Source organism: Pelodiscus sinensis, chromosome 15, assembly GCF_052426305.1.
Source record: "Pelodiscus sinensis isolate ZL-2025 chromosome 15, ASM5242630v1, whole genome shotgun sequence".
In the NCBI taxonomy this organism is placed as follows: domain Eukaryota; kingdom Metazoa; phylum Chordata; order Testudines; family Trionychidae; genus Pelodiscus; species Pelodiscus sinensis.
Genome location: NC_143066.1, coordinates 40,396,689 through 40,419,397, shown reverse-complemented (window position 1 = coordinate 40,419,397; position 22,709 = coordinate 40,396,689). Strand labels below are relative to the sequence as shown.

At 67.5% G+C, this 22,709-nt stretch overlaps 2 protein-coding genes across 9 annotated transcripts in view; one reads left to right on the top strand and one right to left on the bottom strand.

Moving 5' to 3' along the window:
* CASKIN1 (CASK interacting protein 1) overlaps positions 1-16,778 on the top strand; it is a 126,918-nt gene extending 110,140 nt beyond the window's left edge. For 2 of the 6 annotated variants that reach the window (XM_075899864.2, XM_075899860.2), the window contains 8 exons: positions 42-173; positions 316-413; positions 1,361-1,471; positions 3,659-3,760; positions 4,479-4,656; positions 6,311-8,467; positions 9,902-10,295; positions 12,225-16,778. In XM_075899864.2, the coding sequence (XP_075755979.2) occupies positions 42-173; positions 316-413; positions 1,361-1,471; positions 3,659-3,760; positions 4,479-4,656; positions 6,311-8,467; positions 9,902-10,295; positions 12,225-12,321 (3,269 nt within the window). In that variant the 3' untranslated portion in view covers positions 12,322-16,778. The remainder of the gene's footprint in view (positions 1-41; positions 174-315; positions 414-1,360; positions 1,472-3,658; positions 3,761-4,478; positions 4,657-6,310; positions 8,468-9,901; positions 10,296-12,224) is intronic. The other 4 variants (XM_075899866.2, XM_075899863.2, XM_075899861.2 and 1 more) reach the window with 3 other exon arrangements.
* Positions 16,779-19,873: 3,095 nt separating this feature from the next.
* Positions 19,874-22,709, bottom strand: part of TRAF7 (TNF receptor associated factor 7) — a 42,812-nt gene continuing 39,976 nt past the window's right edge. For all 3 annotated transcript variants that reach the window (XM_075899854.2, XM_075899855.2, XM_075899856.2), the window contains 4 exons: positions 21,837-21,956; positions 21,448-21,579; positions 20,781-20,900; positions 19,874-20,551 (listed from right to left, as the gene is read on the bottom strand). In XM_075899854.2, the coding sequence (XP_075755969.2) occupies positions 20,537-20,551; positions 20,781-20,900; positions 21,448-21,579; positions 21,837-21,956 (387 nt within the window). In that variant the 3' untranslated portion in view covers positions 19,874-20,536. The remainder of the gene's footprint in view (positions 20,552-20,780; positions 20,901-21,447; positions 21,580-21,836; positions 21,957-22,709) is intronic.

Below are 22,709 nucleotides of genomic sequence, written 5' to 3'. Positions count from 1 at the left end.
TTTACAATCCAATAATGTGACACTCCCCACGCACCCCGCAGACACGAATGGGTTCCATGGGAAAGGCACCGTGGCTGAAATGCGGCCACCTCTGGGGAGGAGCTCGGCAGCAACGCTGCACAAGAAGTCAGGGCGAGTGAGAGAGAGCGTCCCTCATCCGGCAGGACCTACAGGCAAGTGGGTCTCCCCGGCTGCCCCAGGGCCAGAACCCCCACGCCGATGCTGCAGGGGATTTAACGTCTCCCTCCTGTGAGGTCTCTGCAGCACCTCTGGTCCCCGCTGCTCTGAGCGCTGCCTTTGCCTGCTTTGCCACAGGCTCGTCTCGGACCCAGAGCCTGGCCAGCTCTCCCTACGCCGGGCAGCCCCTGACTGAGCAGCAGCTGAAGAAGATGGAGCCAATGTCGGAAGGGAAGGTGAGGCAGGGGAGGGGCCTGCCCTGGCTCGGAGGCTCTCGCGCTTCCGCAGTCCGGTCGCCTTCTGGCGAGGGCAGAGAGAGCGGCTGCCCCAGGGCTCCCGGCCGGGGGGGCTTGGGAAGGGAGACGGCCCCTCCCGCGGCAGCGTTGCCTGGTGGGCGGGGCTGGCTCTGCGGAGGGCAGGGGGTTGCCATGCGCTGGCTGCGTCTCCGCACTCCGGACCGTGAGCGCGCTGGGCTCCGTTGCCCGCAGCGCTTGGCTCAGCCGTCACGTTTCGGCGAGCTCCCTGCCGGCCACGGCCCCGGGCAAGAGTCACTTGCTGTCCGAGCACCGCAGCGTCCGTCGCCGGGCTGCAGAGCGCGGGAGCCGGCAGGGACCGTGGCGCTAGGGAACGGCGGGGCTGGCGTGGGCTGAGCGAGGGGGAGAAGACAGTGCTCCGTCTCCCCGGCGGGGTGGTTCTCGGGCCTGGCGACGGGGTGAATGGCCCCAGGGCAGACGGGAACCATCGGATAAATCTCCTCCCAGCTCCCTCATGTCCCCTGGAGTTCCCCAGGCTCGAGGGCCTGCAGCCCACCGGAAGAGCCGCACACACTCAGCCTGGAGGTGCTTTCCTGGCTAACCCCGGCCGGTCGCTGGCCTCTCCCCCGCGGTGGTTCCAGCCGGGCGCCTGTGGCCTTTCCCTGACTGCAGGGCCGTGGGGCTCCCAGGCCGGGTGCTGCCGGCTGTGCCCAGGGCTCAGTCGCGTTGGATGGGGTGGGAAAGAGGCCCCCGGTTCTAGCGGCGCTGACAGAGTCCAAGGCTAGCGGAGGGAAGATGCTAGCGCCCGGGTCTAGGGGGCAGCCATGGGGCTCTCCTCCCCGGACGAGGCTTGGCTGGGTTGGCGCTGGCTGACGCCCTGCTGCGCCCCTGGCCGGGCGACGCTGGTGACCCCTCCCGTCTCGCCCCAGAGCTCCGAGGCCGTGTACCAGTGGCTCTGCAAATTCCAGCTGCAGCTGTACGCGCCCAACTTCATCAACGCCGGGTACGACATCCCCACCATCAGCCGGATGACCCCCGAGGTGAGCGCGGGCGGCGCGAGGGGCCCCGTTCTGTTCCCCCGGAGCTCCCTGCGCCGGGGCCCAGATGGAGCGGAGAGGGACAGGTTCGGGTCTGGGCACCGCTGGGGGCGTCAGCTCAGGGGAATTGCTCAAAACCGGGTGCACTGGCCACTCGGCGAGTCACCGTCCCTGCAGCCCTGCTAGTGAGCACGGCCGTTCACCGGCCAGTCCTCCTTCACGGGTGGGCCTGGCCCATGGCTCTGTCTCAGACGGAGAGCGTCCCCGGCGCCAGCACAGAGCCCGCGTTCACAGCTCCCCACGAGCACCCGAGCCTCACGCACAATCACTGGGGCATAAGCTTTCGGTGGGCTCCCCGCGTGGCCCCCTTCGTCCCGACCGTGGGGCGCACGCCCCCCGCCGGCGCAGCAGCGATCTCTCCGCTCACTCTCAGACCCAGTAACGGGCCGGGCGGGCGGGGACGTGGGCAGGGACGCCAGGCCCGGTCGCGTGGCCCGGATCGAACGGCGAGGGGCGGCGCGGGGGCAGGGGGACTGGGCCGAGGAGAGAGCTCGGGGCGGATCCGTGCGGAACAACCCTCCTTGGAGCCGTTCCGATCCCCCGGGGGCTTCGCACTGCGGGGAACAGCCCCCGTCTCTCCCTTGCGGCCGGGCGGGGGGCTGGTGTGTGGGGAGCGCTGGGAGGGGCCACAGCCCTGCTTTGTCCCCGTGGGGCGGGGGGCTGGGCCAGGGCTCCATCGCAAGGGGACGGCCACGGGGCAGGGCTGCTCCAGCCGCCGCCAGATCGCGCCGAGCGCATCGGGCACGGTCCCATGCGGGGCTGCTCCGACAACCCTGGGGCGAGGGAGCCAGCCCCCACTCCGGCCTCTGGGCTGAGCGCTGCCCTGCCTGCTGGAGTCCGCCCCCTGCCCAGGCGCCCAGCTCTGCCTGTGAGCCCCGCCCGGCCGCCCCCCCAGCCCTCCCCCGGCCAGCCCTGCTTCCTCCAACCCCCCCCCCCCGGCCAGCTCTGCCTGTGAGCCCCGCCCGGCCGCCCCCCCCAGCCCTCCCCCGGCCAGCCCTGCTTCCTCCAACCCCCCCCCCCCGGCCAGCTCTGCCTGTGAGCCCCGCCCGGCCGCCCCCCCCCCCCCTCCCCCCCAGCCCTCCCCCGGCCAGCCCTGCTTCCTCCAACCCCCCCGGCCAGCTCTGCCTGTGAGCCCCGCCCGGCCGCCCCCCCCAGCCCTCCCCTGGCCAGCCCTGCTTCCTCCAACCCCCCCCCCCGGCCAGCCCTGCTTCCTCCAACCCCCCCCCCCCTGCCCCCCCCCGCCAGCTCTGCTTCCTCCAACCCCCCCCCCTCCCCGGCCAGCCCTGCTTCCTCCAACCCCCCCCCCCCCGCCAGCCCTGCTTCCTCCCCCCCCCCCCCGGCCAGCCCTGCTTCCTCCAACCCCCCCCCGGCCAGCCCTGCTTCCTCCAAGCCCCCCCCCCCCCGCCCCCCCGGCCAGCCCTGCTTCCTCCAACCCCCCCCCCCGGCCAGCCCGGCTGCCCCCCCCAGCCCCCCCCCCGGCCAGCCCTGCTTCCTCCAACCCCCCCCGGCCAGCCCTGCTTCCTCCGGCCCCCCCCCGCCCTCCCCCGCCAGCCCTGCTTCCTCCAACCCCCCCGGCCAGCTCTGCGTCCTGCCAGCTGCCCCTCCCCTGATCTCCCCCGGCCAGCCCCGCTGCCCCGACCCCTCCCCCGCCAGCTCTGCGTCCCGGCCCCCCCCGGCCCCTCCCTCCACTCCCAGCCGGTCCCTCCCCCACCCCCGATCGAGTGTGCCGGGTATTTTGTTTGCGACTACCTGGTAACCCTACTATGCGGGGTGGGGTGGGCCAGGCGGGGGAGGAGCTCCGGCGATAATGCCGATGGGTGTGGAGACTCAAAAAGTTAAACTTGGCACCTGTTCAAAGCCCGGCACGCTGCAGGGCCCCGCGCGCACGCTGCCTCGAGTTCCCAGGCCGCCTGCTTCTCCCTCCTGCCCCTCCCCCGGGGCCCTGGAGGGATTTTTGGGCATTTGGGTGGACAGGGAAGATGCCTTTACGGATAAAACCTAACCCTCCCGAGCCGGCTTCCCACACCGCTTGTCCCGGGGAGGCGGCCTGCGACGGCCGGTGGCCACCAGCGCCCTGAGGCTGCCTCCTGCTGGAGCAGCGGCGGCCACGGGTCTCTTTCTGCGCCCTAGGACCTCACGGCCATCGGCGTGACAAAGCCCGGACACAGGAAGAAAATCACCTCGGAGATCAACAGCCTCAACGTCCCTGAGTGGCTGCCGGATTACAAGCCGGTGAGGCTCCCCGGGCTGTCCCCGACATGGCCATCGGCTGTGTCCTGCCTGCCGGCTGTGCCCTATCGGCTGTGCCCTGCCTGCCGGCTGTGCCCTGCCTGCCGGCTGTGCCCTGCCGGCTGTGCCCTGCTGGCTGTGCCCTGCCGGCTGTGCCCTGCCTGCCGGCTGTGCCCTGTCGGCTGTGCTCTGCCTGTCGGCAGGTTGCCCGATGGGCCCGGGATCCAGGACTCCATCTCCTTGCCGGGAGGGGCTTGGCCCTGTTTGGGTCAGGACAGCGTCGCGGTGCAGCGTGGGAAGGGCACACGCGGGGGTGGAGGGGGACTCCGGCGGGCTCCCCGAGCTCTGGGCACCGGGCGGGGGGCCCTGTCCTGGAGGCAGCCCAGAGAGGTGCAGGGCAGACGGCTGCGGGGTGCTGGCTTGTTGGGGATGCCAGGGAGGAGCAGCCCAGGGGCTAAGCCGTCTCCAAGGGAGCTGGAGCTTTGGGGGGCTCAACGGGAGAGCTGAGGCCGTGCCCGAAGAAAGCCCCTCGTGGGGAGACCTCCCGGGCTGGGAGCCCGCAGGCTGGGGGCACAGGAGAGCCGAGTCTGGGCAGGGTGAGGGCGCCGGCCCGGGAGCAGGCAGGCCGTTGGCTGCATGGCAAGGCACTGGGCTGCAGGAGCCCCGGGCGGTGGGGGGCAGCGCCAGCCCGTGGCAGAGTGTGACCCACACAGGGTGTCAGGTGAAGGCCACGGCACCCTTCTCCCTTTGCCCCCCGCAGGCCAACCTGGCGCTCTGGCTCTCCATGATCGGCCTGGCCCAGTACTACAAAGTCCTGGTGGAGAACGGCTACGAGAACATCGACTTCATCACCGACATCACCTGGGAGGACCTGCAGGAGATCGGGATCACCAAGCTGGGTAAGGCGGGGCCGGGGCGCGGGGGCGGGGCTTCACCTGGCCGGGGGGGGGGGGCAGCGGCGGCGGGCACCATGAGACTGAACAGAGCATCATGGGTAGTGATGAGTTAGAATCATAGAATCATAGAATAATAGGACTGGAAGGGACCTCGAGAGGTCATCGAGTCCAGCCCCCCGCCATTAAGGCAGGATCAAGCTCCGTCTACACCATCCCTGACAGATGTCTATCTAACCTGTTCTTAAATATCTCCAGAGAGGGAGATTCCACCACCTCCCTTGGCAATTTATTCCAATATTTGACCACCCTGACAGTTAGGAATTTTTTCCTAATGTCCAATCTAAACCTCCCCTGCTGCACTTTAAGCCCATTACTCCTTGTCCTGTCCTCAGAAACCAAGAGGAACAAATTTTCTCCTTCCTCCTTGTGACACCCTTTTAGATATTTGAAAACCGCTATCATGTCCCCCCTTAATCTTCTTTTTTCCAAACTAAACAAGCCCAGTTCATGAAGCCTGGCTTCATAGGTCATGTTCTCTAGACCTTTAATCATTCTTGTCACTCTTCTCTGTACCCTTTCCAATTTCTCCACATCTTTCTTGAAATGTGGCGCCCAGAACTGGACACAGTACTCCAGCTGAGGCCTAACTAGTGCAGAGTAGAGCGGCAGAATGACTTCACGAGTTTTGCTTACAACACACCTGTTGACTGTGATAAAAGCGTATTGGGCAGGTGACTAGTCCCTCGGCTCGTCGCTTCCCTCCCTCGATCAGAGGCAGCAAGGGGGGAGCAGGAGCCGGTGCTGGGGGGAGCCGGCTTAAAAGCTGGTTCCCCCCAGCGCCGTCTCCGTGGGGACCTGGCGCGAGCTGGGAATCAGCTGTCCCGGCTCGCGCCAGGTCCCCCCGCTGCGCACCAGCCTGCTAAGTGACCTCAGAGCTGGCAGGCTTTGAATACGTTTAAACGGCAGAGCCACACTGGGGTTAGCGCTAACCCCTCAGCTGTTCCCCCGCGTGCCCACGAATTGACTAGTCGATGGGAAATGGATATTTAACATCCCTCCACGCAGCCGGGAAGCAAACGGTCGGCGGAAGGGCCAGAGGGGCGGCCTGGCTGCCGGAGAGTGCCGTGGGTCTGACATGGCCGGCTCCCGGAGGCCTCTTTGCCTCCCCTCCGAGAGCCCCTTTCCCCGCGCAGAGGGGGCTGAGCATGAAGCCTGGGGATGGGAAGGGCCAGGCCCCGGAAGGGCCGGGCACGTCTGTGCAGAGCAGGAAGCACCCACAGGGTCCCTGCCCCTCGCTCGGACACAGCCGGGAGAGGGCCCAGGGCAGTCCCTAGGAAATCTTTGCCAGGGGGGTGATCGACGGAATCCTGCCCCGCGCCCTCAAAGGGCTGCCGGGGTCAGATCCTCCCCCCTCGTCCCCCGGGTAACCCAGAGAGCTCGTCTGACACGGGCCGCGGCCACGCACGTGGCAGCCTCCTTGTAGTTGACCCCGTGGGCTGCCCAGGCCCTGCCGGTGGGAGACGAGCGTGTGGCTGGCGTGGCCTGAGGCGGGGGGACGAGGGATCCTGCCATGGCCCAGCCCCAGGGCCTGCGGGTTGCGGGCGGGACAAGCCGCCCCTCGCGGGCTGACGCCCCCGTCTGCCGTGTGTCCCCCCAGGCCACCAGAAGAAGCTGATGCTGGCGGTGAAGAAGCTGGCGGAGCTGCAGAAGGCCGAGTACGTGCGGTACGAGTCGGGGACCCTGAAGAAGAAGGCGCCGCAGTCTCTGGAGGTGCTGGCCATCGAGTCCCCGCCGCCGGAGAGCGCCGAGTGCCAGTCGCCCAAGATGACCACCTTCCAGGACAGCGAGCTGAGCTGCGAGCTGCAGGTGGCGCTGACGGGCGCGGGCGAGGCGCCCGAGGGCCAGGAGAAGCAGGCCAACCACGTGGCCCCGATCCGGGACGGGGCCGGCTACCGGGGCCCTTCCGCCAGGCACGAGAACAGCCTGAGCGGCCGGGCCAAGCAGATGAGCAGCTCCGAGGAGCTGCTGGGGGACGGGCCCAGGGGGCCGAGCGCCGCCATATCCAGGAGCCAGGAGTACCTGACGGAGGAGGTGAAGGAGGGTCCCCCCAGCCTGCCCAAGGAGGCCAGGCCCTTGCGACACGGGCATACCGTCAAGAGAGCCAGCGTGCCCCCTGTGCCGGGCAAGCCCCGGCAGTCCTTCCCCCCGGCCGCCGGGCGCTTCACCCCCCCGCAGACGCCCACCAAGCTGCGCCCGTCCTCGCCCCAGACGCTCGGCGTGCCCCACGCCACGGCCAAGGTCAAGCCCACGCCGCAGCTGCTCCCGCAGGCCGACCGCCCCATGTCGCCCAGGTCCCTGCCTCAGTCGCCCACCCACCGGGGCTTCGCCTACGTCATGCCGCAGCCCCTGGAGGGCGAGGGCCTGGCTGGGCCCCCGCCAGGCCCCGTGGCGCAGGGAGTGCCAGTCCTGCCGGTCTCGGTGCCCGTCCTGTGCCTGCCGCCCCCCAGCGGGGAAGCGGAGGAGGAGCCGGGCCGGCCGAAGAAGCGCGCGCACAGCCTGAACCGCTACGCCGTGTCCGACAGCGAGCAGGAGCGGGACGAGCTGCTGGTGCCGGACGCCGGGCCCTACGCCACGGTGCAGCGCCGGGTGGGCAGGAGCCACTCGGTGCGGGCGCAGTCGGGCGGGGACAAGAACGTCAACCGCAGCCAGTCCTTCGCCGTCCGGCCCAAGAAGAAGGGGCCGCCCCCGCCGCCCCCCAAGCGCTCCAGCTCCGCCATCTCCAGCACCAACATGGCCGACGACTTCACCAAGGAGGGCGAAGGGGAGGCGCCCGGCGGGGAGGGCGAGGAGGCGCCGGAGAGCTACCGGGAGCAGCGGCGGGCGAGCGACGTGGGGGGCAGCGTGGACACGGGCAGCGCGGGCAGCGTGAAGAGCATCACCGCCATGCTGGAGATGTCCTCCATCGGCGGGGGCGCCCGGGCGCTGGGCCTACACAAGCCGCACCCGGGAGGAGGAGGAGGGAAGGGCCCCGAAGGCTACTACCTGCACCCGGCCGTGGCCCTGCACCAGGCCAGCCCGGAGCATGCGCGCGTGGCCACCGTCCTGGCCACCGTCAAGCACAAAGACGCCATCGGCCTGGACGGGGAGGTGGTGAACCGGCGCCGGACCATCAGCGGCCCCGTGACCGGCCTGGTGGCGGCCGCCCGCAGGGAGCGTTCCGACAGCGTCCGCTCCGACGCGGGCCAGGAGGGCGGCCCCGTGGAGCGGCTGCGGGCCGAGCGCGGCGCCTCCCCCCGCAACGGCTCGTCCGAGAACCTCCCCTTCGCCGAGGAGGGGAACTTGACCATCAAGCAGCGGCCCCGGCAGATGGCGCTGGGCCGGGCCGAGGGGGGGGAGGGGCTGTCGCCGGCGCACCGGCACGGCGACCTGGCCAAGGTGGAGGCCAGCGCCACGCTCAAGAGGCGGATCCGGGCCAAGCAGAGCCAGCAGGACGGCGTCAAGTTCATCCTGACCGAGTCGGACACCGTCAAGCGCCGGCCCAAGTCCAGAGACAAGGAGCTGGAGCCGGCCCCCCTCTCCGTCTACCAGAACGGCACCGGCACCGTCAAACGGCGGCCCGCCTCCGAGATGGGCGGGGCAGACGCCCCCCCGGACGGGCCGGAGCCCGGGCTGCAGGCCGCCGGCGGGGAGCCCAGGAAGCCCTTCAAGCCGCCGGTCTCACCCAAGCCCGTGTTAGCCCCACAAGCACAGAAGGTCCCCGGGCCGCCCACCCCCACTTCCAAAAAGGCAGCGATCCCCAGCCCCGGCAGCCCAGGTAAGTGGCAGGAGTCCGGAGGGACGGGGACGCTGCGCCCTCTGCCCTCGGCTCTGCTCCCGAGCACCCGGGGGGGGGGGCACCGCAGCTTCGCTCGTGGCTGGGGGGCTCCCATCAAACCCCGCGGGGGCGGGCACACGGCTCCGGGAGGAGGGAGGCTGGACCAGTCTAGCGGCGGCTGAGGGTGTTTCAGGGGAGTTGGCCTTGGCCTGGCTTGGGCAGCAGGTCGCTCCTCGGCCCAGCTCCGGCTCGGCCAGTTCTCCCAGCGCCAGGCCGGGCTGCCTCCGCCCGGCTCGAGGGGCACGGCCCGAGGCCCCTTTCCTTGCGCCATTCGCTCTCGGCCGCCGGAGTCCAGGACAGAGCCCGAGGGGGGCGTGCGCGGGGGCTGCTCCGGGAAGTCGAGCTAGGAGGACGAGCCTCCGGCCTGCTCGCTGACAGCACGGCCTAGTGGGGAGCAGGGTCGCAGGCAGGCAGAGCCCCTCCCGGGGGGAGAGCGAACAGCCCGGTTTCTGGGGCCCGCTGCTGTCCAGGGCTGTGGGTCCCGGATTCCAGAGAGGGGACCCTTGCCGGGGTCCGGGGGGTGTGCGGAATGAGCCCCCCGAGGTCGGGCGGTTTGAGGCCCCCCCAGTGTGGGGGGACGCTGTCTGGGAGTGGGGTGTAGCCCGTGGGCGTTATAGGCCTGCGCGGTCAGTGACGGGGGCCTGGAAGCCTCGTCACAGCCGTAGGGCCGAGGTCTCTGCCTGCCAGGGCTCCGGGTGCACGGGACCCCGCTCAGCCGGATCCCTGCCTGGCCCCTGTGCTCATCCAGGCCCGGGGGGGCCAGCTGCCTTCCCCCCCCAGGCAGGCTGGCCTCGGGGCACCTGCTCTGCTCGTCGGGGCTGCCCCATTTCCCCTGCCTGTGTCCCAGGGCCTGGCGCCGCCCTGCCAGACCCCGCTGAGGTGGGCTGCCTCCGCTGCTGGCCGCCTGCTTCTTTGGAAGACATTCACCCTCCCGGGAAGGGGCTGGGTTCCTACTGACCGAGGGCCGGCCTGGGGGGCGGGGGCGGGGGCGGGCAGGACGCCTGGGGTCTAGCCCCGGCTTGGCTACGGACTGTGGGGAAGACGCCCAAAGGCCCAGTGCTGGCCCCCATCAGTGTGCCCACCCCCAGGACAGGGCCCCTCGCTCCCAGCCCCCCGCCCCCAGGACAGGGGCGACCTCCCCCTCTCCCAGGCCCCCTCACCCACAGCAGAGGCGACCCTGCCACCTCCAGCCCCTCTCCTGGGGCAGGGGCGACCCCCCATTCCCAGCCCCCCTCGCCCAGGGCAGGGGTGACCCCCACGCCTTCATACCCCCTCCCGCAGGACAGGGGCAACCTCCCCCCATACCGCGATCCCCCCATGTTAACATCAACGGCTGTGACCCTCACGGCCCCTCTCCTCTCTTCTCTCCTGCAGAGGTGAAGCGGGCGCATGGCACCCCGCCCCCCGTGTCGCCCAAGCCCCCCCCGCCCCCGACGGCGCCCAAGCCCCCCAAGCCCCACGCCACCATCCAGTCGGTGAGCGCGGGCTCCACGCCCACCCCCTCCCCCGCCAAGCAGCTGGCTCCCACGATCAAGCCTTCCAGCACCCCGCCTTCGCTCTGCTCCAGCCCCGCCAAGCCCCTCTCGCCCGGCGGGCAGCCGCAGCAGGTGCCCGTCAAGCCGCCCCGCTCCTCCATGGCCGGGTCCTCGGCGGAGAGCGCCAGCCCCGAGGCCGCGCACCAGAAGCTGGAGGAGACCAGCGCCTCGCTGGCTGCGGCCCTGCAGGCCGTGGAGGAGAAGATCAAGCAGGAGGACAGGCAGACGGCAGAGTAAGGACCCCGACTCCTCGGTCCCTCTTGTGCGCGGGGGAGGGCTGGGCCCCCTTCGGGAGGGGCGTCCACCTGTGGAACTCCCTGCTGCTGGGCCGGGGTGGGGCCGAGAAGCCAGCAGGGCAACTAGGGAAGGCATCGGTGGGTGCCGCACGGCGGGGTTCCCCTTGGGGGGGGCGGAGTTCTTCTCCCCGGTGTCTGGGAGTGGGGGGGAGGTCGTGCCTTTCCTTAGAGCGGGGTGGGGAAGCTTTGTAGGGTCGGGGGCCGCACAAAAGTGAGACGCACAATCCCACCCCACACTCACTGACAGGGTCCCCGACTGAGAAGGGGAAAGACCCTCCCCACATGGGGGGGGGCAGACTAGTAGATTTTGTGGCCCCCCAGGCTCTGGGGCGGGCCTAAGCACGAGGGGGTCAGTGTGGGAGGGGCTGCCGGGGAGCAGGCTTGAGGGCGCGGGGCTCTGAGCAGGAGGGAGAGCGCAAGAGTGGGCCGGGGGGGCCCTGAGCCTCGTGGGCTGGGCCTTAGGTGGGGACCCCGCCTTCGAGCAGAGGGATGGGTGGGGGTGGCGAGAGGCGGCGCCCCCAGCCGGCGAATGTCTCCCGGCGGGTTGCGCCTGGGCCCGTTGAGGCTGAAGGGAGGAGGCTGCCGGGGGACACGGGGGGCAGTTTGCTGGGCCAGCCTGGCTCCCTTCTCACCCAGGGCAGTCCGGGCGGCCTGGCCCACGCGCTCAGTCCGCTGCCCGCGCTGGGGGGGCCGTGGCCCTGCCTGGCTTCTCCATGGTGGCAGCTGACGCGTCCTCGCCAGGCCCGCGGTCAGGCCTCTCTGCCGATACGGCCGTGACACCCGCCTCCCCGTCGGCTCCCCCGGCCTGCCGTGGCGCACGGCACCGCCATTTCGGAACGAGGGGAACGCCAGCGCAGTCCCCGTGACGGCGGCGCTAGGTCGCCTGAGCCACGGCCTCGTGGGGGTGCCGGTCCTGCGGGGGTGCGGACGCCCTGCGGCTGTAACATTTTGGGTGGAGACAAACCTGGGGAATGGGGCAGGCGGGTGATACCCGGCTCGCTGCCGGGCCGTATGGGTCTAGCGGGAACATCTCCCCTGCCGACAGCCCGCAGGGCTCCTGGGCCAGTGCCAGGCTCTTTAGGGCCGAGTGCGTAATCGGTACATGCTCCCGCTCACCCCAGGTCCCCCTTTTTCAGGCAACGCTTCTAGGAGCTGCTCCGTGCCCCCCTCCCCGGGGCACTGCCTGAGACCCCCACCTGCCCCACAGATGGCTGCCTCATAGGGGAGGCTACTTGTCTCCCCCCCCCCCCACCTCAGGAAGGTCTGAGGGGGACCCCGGAGGCAAGGGGGGTTGGGCGAGGGTCACAGGCTTGAGAAGGGGATGGGGCAGTATTGGGGGTTCTTGGGGCGATCCAGATGGGGGGGGGCTTACGGAGGAGAGTCAGGGTATGGCTACATTACAGCGTTATTTCGAAATAGCTAATTGCGAAATAGTTATATCTCATTTGGAAATAACGCGTCTACACACAAAATGCATTTCGAAATAGCAGTTGGCTTGTGTAGACGCTAGGAAAGTTATTTCGAAATAACTTTGCTGTGTAGACTCACCCTCAGGGTGGGACACGGCCACAGGGGGCGGGACCCAGGCGTGAGGGCACCCGGGCAGGCCGGGGAATGTCTGGGGAGCAGGGCTGTACAGATGGGGGGGGCCCGAGGGAAGTTACCCTGTCGGGGCTGGGGGGAGGGGTGATGAAGAGACTTGCTGGACTCTCAGGGCCTCCATGACCTACTCCCCCCCTCTGTGCAACCCTTCCCGCCCTCTGCCCCCCGGGCAAGACCCACGTCAGCCACAGGCCGGGGGGTGGCCCCGTGGGGCTCCGTCCCCCCAGCCTCCGGCGCCGCTAACGGCCGCTCTCTGCCCCGCAGCTCGGCCGCGGAATCCAAGAGCACAGTCAGCATCCTGGACGACATCGGCAGCATGTTCGACGACCTGGCTGACCAGCTGGACGCCATGCTGGAATGAGCCCCAGGAGAACCCCAGCCAACCTCAGGATTCACCGTGGGCACGAGGGCACAACGGTCCACTGACTCCCAGCCCCCTCCCGCCCCGGTACAGCCTGGCCCCCTCGGCGACAGCCCATCCTTCGGGGTTTGCACAAAGACGAAAAGATTTACCTCAGGACTGTGCTCAAACAGACCGCGGCGCCTGGCGCGCGGGGCCGGCTTTTGGCGGGAGCAAAAGCAAAAAAAAAACCAACCAACCCCCCGTTATGTTTCTTTTCCCAAGTAGCAAAGCGACCGTGGGCGAACGGCGCCCGCCAGGCCGAGGCACCGCCAGGGTGGGGGCTCGTCCCGCCGCGCCGCTCCCGGCCCAACCCGAAACCACCACGAGAACGGTTCTGCTCCAGTCGTGGCGTTCAGCTCAACTTCCGCCGTGTCCGCTTGGCCCGAGGGGACGGGTCCGTGGGCAGCCACACGTGGCCCCCGTCGGTCTTGGTCCGTCTGCGTCCTGCCCCGCTGGGCTCTGGGGAGGCCGTGTGGCTCTCGTTTCCCGACCGAGCACTGCCATTTTCTCGTGTGCCGCTGTCTGCGTGCTCACCCCCCTCCCGTCTGCCGATGTTGGGAGGCACCAGGACGTGGGCCGGGGGCGCCGGCGGCGCTCGGTTAGCTGCATGCTTTGTTCTAGTCGGAAGGTGTTTGTCTGTCTGTTCCTGGTGCTGAGACGCTGTGACTGTGAGACGTTGTTCTGGTGACGAGTCCGGTTTGACCAATTCGCGCTTTTCTTTCCGTTTTTGTTATCGTTTTCCGGGCGGTGCGCTGGTTCCTCGGGGGCCGCCTGGCTCGGGCGCCGCGCGCCGCGCCGGGAGAACGCTTCGTAGGCTTGCATGCTCCAGACAGTGGTTTGACAAGAAAAATATAGAAAATAGCCCCCTCCCTCCCCCGCCACCCCGCCCTGCTGGGGCCTGGCCAGGGCGGCGATCGCCTCACCCAACGGGCTGCAGGAAATGGGAGCATAGAGCCACCCCCTCGCCCCTTGTGCCACGCAGAGCGGCTGGGCTTCCAAAGACGTGGCCGACTCGGCCTTTATCCCCTCCCCCGCCCCTGGGGCACAGGCTGCGCGGGGCCAGTCTCCATGGACAGGGATGCTGGACGTGCGAGGCCCCAGCCGTGGGGTGTCCCCGGCTGCAGGGAATTGGGGGCGAGTGGGGCTCACCCGAGGGGAGGGGTGAGCCGGGGGGCTGTCCGCCCGGCACAGCTGGAAAGTTGTGTGAGGGGGGCGGCCGGGGGGATCCTGCAGCTGCTGCTTGAGGGCCGGGGCGGGGAGGGAAGGGGCCCCGAGGCGGGTGCCGAGGAGCTGGCTGGGGGCCGTGGGAGCCAGGCCGTGTCCACGGTCAGCGCTGACGCCCATTTCACTGCTGCGTCTTCCATTGCCCGAACCCTGCGGCCGCCACGCTGGGCGCCGCCCCCCCAAGGCCCCGGGCCGTGCTGCTGGGCGAGGAGCGTTGCCTAGTGGGGGGCGTGCCGGGCTGGGCAGCGAGGCGCTGCGTCCGTCTGGGCCCAGGCAGCAGGGCGGAAGGGGTCTCCGAGAGGGGGCTCTGCGGGGCGAGGGGGGATGGGGCTGCAGCACGGGGGCGGAGCGCCCCCTATACAAGCACAATCCAGGGTGTCCTCGGGGCTGACCAGGCCTCCCTGCTCCAGGGCTGTCCCCCACGGGGCCAGGGGACTTTGCTGGGGCCAGGCTGACGCCCCTGGAGCAGAGGGAGCTCAGGGAACCAATCCTCTTCCTCAGCCCCGGCCCCTGCCACGGCTCTGGGACCCCCACGCCCCAGCCCCCCGGAGACCAGGCTGCGGGCCAGAGCCGCCGGCGCCAACACAGGCAGAGCCCCGGAGCACACGGCGCAGGCGGGTTCCGCACCTGCCAGCTGCTCACGCCGAAGCCCTGCGGGCGCCTCCCTGGCCCAGCCTGACAGGGCCAGGGGCCGCCGGCTAAGCCCCCTGCTCCAGGCTCTGTTGCTAGCGCCCGGCGGCCGTGGGGAGCTGAGCCCTGGCGGGCGCTGCTCTCCCTACAAGCACAATGCCCCTTCCCAGGCCTGACCCGCCCGCCGGCGCTGGCTACCGCGCGTCCCGTCTCCCCTCGGGGCCATGGCCCGCCGCAGCTGAAGCACCCGCCTGCCTCCGAGGGGGTGAGCCAGGCAGCGGGCGTGCGGGGAGGGCTGCCACGTCCCTGGGCTCAGAGCAGCATTAGCGTGGAGGCGTGGGCCTGCCCGTGGCAAGCTGGCTCACTTGATGGTTGCCCTGCTCTCTTCCTACCCGCTGAGCCACCTAGTGCTGGCCACGGCTGGCAGCCAGGCCGGGGGGCTTGGGCGGACCCAGCGTGGCCGCGCGGTTACCTCGCCTGGCTTGCCGTTCCCGCCAGCATGGCTACAGGAGGCCAGTCGCGGGCTCGACCGTTCCCCCGCCCCTCCCCCCGGGGTTTGCACGGCAGCGCCTGCAGACCAGCCGCCCTGACACAGGCGTTCGATGGCCCTGCCCTGCCGCCTGGGCCCAGCCCCTGGGCCCCCCGACAAGGCCTCCCTCGTCCGGTCTCCACGGGGCTGGCTGAGAAATCCCTACTTGCTCCTCGGTGTCTAACGCCGTGGGGCAGCCTGGCGCCCTGCCCCCGCCGTAGCTGAGCAAGAAGGGGGTGCCACGCTAACCGCTGGGGCCAGCGTTGTGGGGCTCACTGGCTGAGCTCGGCCCGCGGGGCAAGGCCAAGCAGCTGCCGTCGCCGGGGCTTTCCTACCCCCCCTCCCCCCCGACCCGCATTTTTCATCTGCAAGGGCTCTGGCCTCCAGTCATGCAGCCCCCCCAGGTAGCTGTTCCGCTCAGGCCTGGGCCCAGGGTGGGGGCTGGACTGGGCTTCTAGCAAGTGCCAGCGATTTCCCTGCCACGGCCCGGGAGCTCTGCTTCCTTGTCAAACCAATGACCAAGGGGACCCAAAATGGGGCTCGAGGTGTTCAGGGCAGCTCCCGGGTTTGGTCCTTCGCTCCTGGCCCCGTGCAGAGGCCCGTTGACTCGCTGTGTGCGCCAGCAGCGGTCTTACCTGCGCTGCGCTGGCTGTAGAAGAGGGTCTGTGCAGAAGCAAGCAGAGCAAAAAAGCCAGGCCAGCACAAGGCCCTGCGGCGGGGAAGTGTTATGAACGTTCCTGGTTGGGGAACAAAACTCTTTCTGTGGAGGGTAATAAGGGATGAAGAAATAATAAGCTATATAAAGAAGTATTAATTTATTGGGAAAAAAGAGTTAAGACAGATATTTTTCCCCCAGAAATTAAAACAAGGAATAAACTTTAACAAATATATATTTAAAATATTAAAAATAGTATCAATTATATAAGAAAAAGTTTTACAAAAAAAATCAAGAGGACTGGATTTTAGCTTGAGAAAACCTGTTAGATTACACTACGCTCTGTCTGTGGCAAGATCATATTAAGAGTAGCACAAGCATAAGATACCTTTTAGCGCGTTAGAAAGTCTGTGCAAACAGCTTTCGGTTTGTTTTTCTGTTGGACTTCAGTGTTCTTCCTTTCTTTTCCACAGTCTAAGAAACTCAAAGGATGTGCCTTGTTTCATGAAGGTTTTTGTTAATTCTGATCTGGAGGTTGTTTTACGTTTCGTCTTCAGGGTTGTTGTTTTTTCTTTTTTTAAAAATGTGTGTGAATGTGTGTGTGTGTGCGTATTCTCGAGAATACACAGCTGTATATTCATGTATAAACAGGATTTGGCGTCTGGTTTATCGCTTGAATTCTGATGAATGCATTTTGCTTGTGGTTTCAAAACGATGTGTCAATGTGATATTCTTTTTCTGAAAAGTACAAACTGGTCTCTCTCGCTCTTTCCCCATTGTGTTTGCAGATCCAGCTGTGTGTGGCACAACTTTGAAATTTCTTTAAGGAAAAAAAACAAAACAAATCGCCTAAAACTATCTGTTGTAAAGAAAAAAAAATGTATCTTAAAAAGATCCATAAAGTTCTACATGACGGATATATACATATCTCTATATTTTTTATGATTACGTTATGGAATCGGTATTGTATTCCTGGTCTGTCCGAGCTATGCATCTTGGTGCTTTTCCCTTCTCTTCTGTGCTTCAGTTCCACCTATATTATTATGAATATTAAATGGCTCGTGGTGCTTTGAAGACGTTTGCTCCTATAAAAAGTCTGGCAACAAATATTTAAAGGAAAAAAAAAACCAACCTTATAACCCTTGACTGTAAAAGAGACAAATGTTATTTTTATTGGTGGGACGTCCCACCAACCAGACACAAATTCCGTGGTTCAGACCATTCCTAAAGCACCGGGTTGTACAGTGTGTGTATCTGTCCTTCTGGTCTCCTGCCACGGACTGACTCCAGCTGTAACCGTTTGTCAGGCATGTGGCAGGGGTAGGCTTGACTGGCTGCATTTACTGCCATCGGCTCTCAATAAATGTCAGAAAACTGCTGGTGGGTGCTGCGCTTGTTTCTCCAGGGCTGGCGGCTGTAGGTGGGGGGAGGGGGGAGGACAGCCGGCAAGGGGTGTTGGGTGCTTTGCTGTAACTCTGGCAGGAGTGGCTGAGCTGTGGGGGGAGTCTGGGGAGGGGGACAAATAGCCCAGAAAGCTGTGGGCCTGACAGCGCACTCCGGGACAATGAACCGGGACCTTGCCTCGAGGCGGCTGGGCCTCCTGGGGTGTGAAATCCCCAGCTCCACTGCGGCCCGGCTCAGCCGCAGCACCCAAATACGGACACGATTTGCAAAGGGTAAACCGCACCCCCGGCTCCGTGCCTGGCCCCCGGCTGCACCGTGTTCCCTGCTGGCAGCGGCCGGGTTCGATGCCTGGGACTGGCCCAGTGGGGGTGAATGTCTCTGGCACCCCCCTCAGGCCTGGCGCCCCCGTTTGTCAGCCGTGGTACTAAAGGCTTAGAAAGAATTTGACCCCCTCCAGAGCCGAGGGTTTGCCGTCTCGGCCAGGGGCCGGCTCAGGGTTTAGATGGACGATCCAGGGAACTACAGACCGGTCAGCCGCACCTCAGTCCCCGGCAAAATCCTGGCGGGGATCCTCGAGGAATCCATTCGGAGCTCTTGGAAGAGGGGAAAGGGATCAGGAAGAGTCAACATGGATTCACCAAGGGCACGTCCTGCCCGACCAACCCAATTGCCTTCTGGGACGAGGAAACTGGCTCTGCGGCCACGGGAAGTCGGTGGATGTGCTAGCCCTCGACTTCAGCAAAGCTTCTGTTACCGTCTCCCACAGGATTCGTGCCAGCAAGTTAAGGGCGTATGGATCGGATAACTGGACGGTGAGGTGGATAGAAAGCTGGCGAGACTGTCGGGCCCAACGGGGAGCGAGCAACGGCGCCATGTCAGGTTGGCAGTCGGTGTCTAGCGCAGTGCCCCGTGGCTCAGGTCTAGGGCTGGTTTTGTTCAACAGCTTTATTAGTGACCAGGAGGAGGGGATGGGTTGCACCCTCAGCAAGTTTGTGGATGACACTAAGCTAGGGGGAGAGGTAGATACACAGGAAGCAGGGAGAGGGTCCAGAGTGACCTGGACAGATTAGAGGATTGGGCTAAAAGAAATCTGATGAGGTTCAACAAGGACAAGTGAAGAGTCCTGCCCTTGGGATGGAAGAATCCCAAGCATTGGTACAGGCTGGGGACCGACGGGCTAAGTAGCAGCTCGGCAGAAAAGGGCCTGGATTCCAGTGGGTAGTCGCTGGACATGAGTCAACAGGGCGCCTTGTAGCCAAGACGGCTAACGGCATATTAGGTGCATTAGGAGGAGCATGGCCAGCAGATCCAGAGATGTGATTAGTCCCCTTTATTCGGCTCTGGCGAGGCCACAGCTGGACTCTTGTGTCCAGTTCTGGGCCCCCCACTACAGAAAGGACGTGGGCGCATTGGAGAGGGTCCAGCGGAGGGCGACCAAAATGCTGAGGGGGCTGGAGCACATGGCCTATGAGGCTGAGGGACTTGGGCTTGTTTAAGAGAGGAGTGAGGGGGGATTTGAGAGCAGCCCTCAACTTCCTGCAAGGTGGGGGGCTCCAAAGGGGCTGGAGAGAGGCAGAACAAGGAGCAACGGGCTCAAGTTGCAGTGGGGCAGGTAGGCTGGATCTGAGGAACAGCGATTTCCCGAGGCGGGTGGGGAAGCGCTGGGATGGGTCCCGGGGGGGGGGGGGGGGGGGGGGGGGGGGAATCTCCATCCCTAGAGGTTTTTACGTCTTGGCTTGACCAAGCGCCGGCTGGGATGCTCGAGCTGGACGTGGGCCTGCTCTGGGCAGGGGCTGGACTCTAGGCCCTGCTCTCAGCTGGGATGCGCCGGCGCTCGCCTCTGCAGTGTCGCCCGGTGGGGCGGGAGGGGGGAGGGGAGCGGGGGCAAGGGGCCAGCCTGCAGCTCCAGGGGCCTGGTTCACCTGAAGGCGCTGCTGTGTGGGGCCGGCTGCGCTGCTGCCTGGGCCATTGCAGGCTGCCTGGTGGGGGGGGGGGAAGAGGTTGGGGTGGGGGCAGGTTGCCCGCCTGGCTCCCTAAACCTCGTGGGAAGGGCCCCCGCCCCCCAGGAGCCACGCCACAGCTCCAACTGGTCGGGAGCCGTGGCACCTGCCAGCGAGGCCGGCTGCTTCCCCGGGCGCCCAGGAGGTAAGTTCTGCCCAGAGCCTGCGTCCCTGGCCCAGCCGGGAGCCTCCCCCTGCACTTCAACTCCCTCCTGCCTCAGCCCAGGGTATGTGAGCTGGGGTGGGGGGGGAGTGGCTGAGGGGGCGTGGCTACAGGAAGGGGGCGGGGCAATGCAGTTCCGTTTTTCTATTAGACCATTGGTAACCCTACCAGCTGCTGTAGGGGGGTCCGGTCGCCCTACTCGCACTGCGGGTTGGCCAGTGCCAGCAACATCCCTTTGGGCGCGTTCCTGCCTGAGTGTGCGCCGCACCCGTGGGCTTAGCACCCCTCCCCGTGGGGGCCCCGCTTGTGTGTGGCCTGCCTGGCGGGGGCCCGGAGGCGGGGCGAAGGCCAGGCCTGCTGTGCCGCCTTGGGCCAGCCCCCCCCCCCCCAGCCCTGCACTGACAGTCTGCTGGGCGCCCGGATCCGCTGTTGGGGCCGGCCGCGTTCTAGGGCCAGCGGCCCCGGGGGATGCTGCAGGGCTCTGCCTGTGCCCCCCCCTTTGCTTACAAACACACCAAGGCCTCTGTCCCTCCCCCCCCGCCCCCACCTCATGCTGCTGCTCTGCAAGGCCCAACCTGTGGCTGGTGCATACGGCTCCAGCCCGGTCCGCAGACACGGGTTTGCCTGGTGCTGGCCGGTGGCTGGGGCACAGTTACCGTAAGCGCACGGCTCTGATACCGCGTGAGGGCCCCCATTGGGCTCAGGCCGCAGCCCTCCTACCCCCCAGGGCCCGGGATGCAGCCCAGCCCAGGGGGCTACGGACCCGCCCTTAGCTTGTGGGTCTCAGGCCAGCCACCCCCCCGCGTGGCCGCCCACACTGCTCTAGGCCCAGGGGTGCAGGGCTGGGAAGGGGGGGGCGGGAAACAGCTGGCTCTCCCCCCGCGAGCCCCCCAGTAACGCCAATGTGCCTGGAACACTTTCCACTTTTATTGTCAATGCAGAAATAATCGGATCTCTATTACAATCTTACAAAGTGTAGAAAAGGGGAGTAGAAACGCAGGCGGCTTTTTCTCTTTAATGTGGAACCGTCATTACAGGGGAGGGGGCCAACGCGCTCGTGTTACTTGAGCGGAGAGCTAGCTTGCGGCCTGAACATCGTACCTGGCGCCGCAAGGGCGAGTCCTCGCGCCAGGCCAAGCGGCTGTTCGCTCCCGGCCGGGCAGGCCCCGGAGCCACGTGCGACGGAAGGGCCCACGGGGAGCCGCGTGGGAGACAAGGCCACAGCTCAGCTCTGCCGTTTGGCCTCGCTCCCAGGTCTTCGTGGCCTCACCGGCCCCCCCGCCGCCGGGCGCCCCCACGGCCCACCCCTGGGCCCCGCTGGCGCTCCCGGCCCTTGGGCCAGGCTGTGCCGGGGTGACCGGGTGCCCAGCCGCGCCCCGCTGGCTCTGTCGGTACGTGGGCCGTGGCTGCCGGCTGGGGTGCCCCGCGGGAGGACGAGGGTGCAGGGGCGGTGGCGGGCGGAAGGCAGCAGGCGGTGCGGTGCTGGTGAGCGGGGGCAGCAGCTGTTCCCGGGAGGAGCCAGCGATCCAACGGGCCGGCGGAGGGGAAGGAGGTTTCGGTGGCAGCCACTAGCACGTCCAGACCTACGGGCAGGGACCGGGTCAGTCGAGGGAACAGAGCCGGCTCCTGCCTCCCCTTCCCAAAGCTGAGCCCACGGCGACCCCTGCGCCCAGCTGCGGCCTGTTCTGCCCCCCACCCGTTGCCCCCAGCGAGCCAGGAGCAAAGGGGGGCTCTGCCCGACCCCCAGCCCCCCACCCCAATGCAGGGCCCAGGCGTCTCCCCCCGCTGCAGGGGCAGCCCCGGGCGACCCACCTTCACAGTGCTGTCCACCGCGCCGGAGAAGAGGCGGCCCCTGGAGACGGCGAGCGCCGTCACGCTCCCCTGGTGCCGCAGCAGCGTCTGGGTGCAGATCATGTTGTCCATGCTCCACACCTGGAAGCACACGCAGGGGGGTGAGCGCGAAGCTGGGGACGGCCCCACGGGGTTCAGAGCAGGGGGCTTGGGCTGCAAGCTGGGGGTGGGGAGGAGCTACGACCCGAACTCTCCACCCCGCCCACCTGCCTCGCGTGCCCTCCGGGGCCCGTGCTTGTGACCGCCAGGCCGGGCACCGGGCTGGTTGGAGAGCGGGTCTGCGCCCGGCTGTCAGGATGGGACGGGCCCCCAGCACCACAGCCCCCGCCCCTCGGGAAATACCAGCGCCCCCCTCAGCGCCTGCCCCCGGCGCTAGCCACGCAGAGCCGCAGCGGCCCACAGGAACGGGCGGGCGGGGGCGCTGCAGCCCAGGGCTCCCGGCACAGGACCAGCCAGCCCCGTCGCACAGCCCAGGGGCACAGGAGTCGGGACGTGACCCCAGGGCCCCCTCCTGAAACCAGGAGGCAGAGGCGCCGAAGGCCCGTGGGTAGGCTGACGGCAGGTAGGGCAGGGGGCGAGGTCTCTGTGGGGACCAGCCTCCCAGCGCTGCCGCCCTGGCTGCACGTACCCGGAGCGAGCGATCGTACGAGGCGCTGAAGACTTTGGTTTGGTCCGGCGTGGAGATGACCGCCAGGGCGTACACGGTCCCCACGTGCCCCGTCAGCGTGCGCACCTGCTCCTTGGACTCCAGGTCCCAGACCTGCAGGCAGACGGGGGAGAAAGGCTCAGAGCCCCGCAGGCCCAGTACAGGGGAGCCGAGCGGGCCCACAGGGACCCCACCTGCCCGCGGCGAGGGAAGAGTCCCCGGCTGCCTGGCACCGAGAGGCCTGGGGAACGGGCAAGCACACTGCCATCCCCTCTTCCCCAGGGGCCGGCCCCCGTGGGCAGGAGGGGTGGGCCCCCGGCACGGCTACTCCTGCGGCGCCCTGCGTGGCAGGGCCACGGCCCCCGGCTTACGTGGATGAGGTTCTCGTAGGTGCCGCACACGATGTGATGGTTGGTCACGGCGATGGAGTACACGCTGCCCCCGGACGTCTGCAGCACGTGGACACACTCCAGGTTCCGGATGTCCCAGATCTGAAACAGCCCCCAGCCTGGTCAGCACCCCCAGCACGCGCGAGCCCCAGAGCCGGACGCTGGGCTCCTCCGAGCGCACGGCTGGCGGACCCGCCAGCAGCAAGATACCGAGCTGGGCCCAGCAGGCCTGGGCCTGCTCCAGGAAGGGAAGGGGAGGTGGAGACAGGTCGCCCGTGGGGAGAGGCTGCTAGAGCAGGGCGGGGCGGCAGCCTCCTGTGAAGAGCTGGCTCCCCGGGGCAAACCACAGCTGCCGCGCCGGCGGGAGGGAGCGAGCGACTCAGCAGCCAATGGCAGGGCGCCCTCTCTGCTGGCCACAGGGCTGAGCAAAGGGGGCGCTGCTCAACCGTGGGCCCGCCGAGAACGTGGCCCCAAGAGCAGGAGGCCCTGCCAGGTTCTCCGAACTCCCCGGCATCTCGTGGGGCCGGGACCGTCCCTCCCCACGTCATTCCGGAGCTGCAGGAGAAGAGCTCAGCCAGGAGGGGACCCCAACCTCCCTGGGCAGCCGGCGAGGCCTGCTCCTGAGGCCTCTCCCACCAGACACTGCTCAGGAACGAGCCACCTGCTGCCCCCCATCCCGGCCCCTTCAGCCTGGGTTCAAAGGAAACAGGAACGTGGCCCCTGAAAGCCGGGTCGGGCCCCAGGCCAGAGCTGCCTCAGCCCACCTGGCACACGGGGTGGTCTGCCCTGGGAGTGGGCAATCGGGCGTGGGGGGACTGCGGGGCAGCGGGGGCAGGGTGGGGCCCCAGCGCCCTA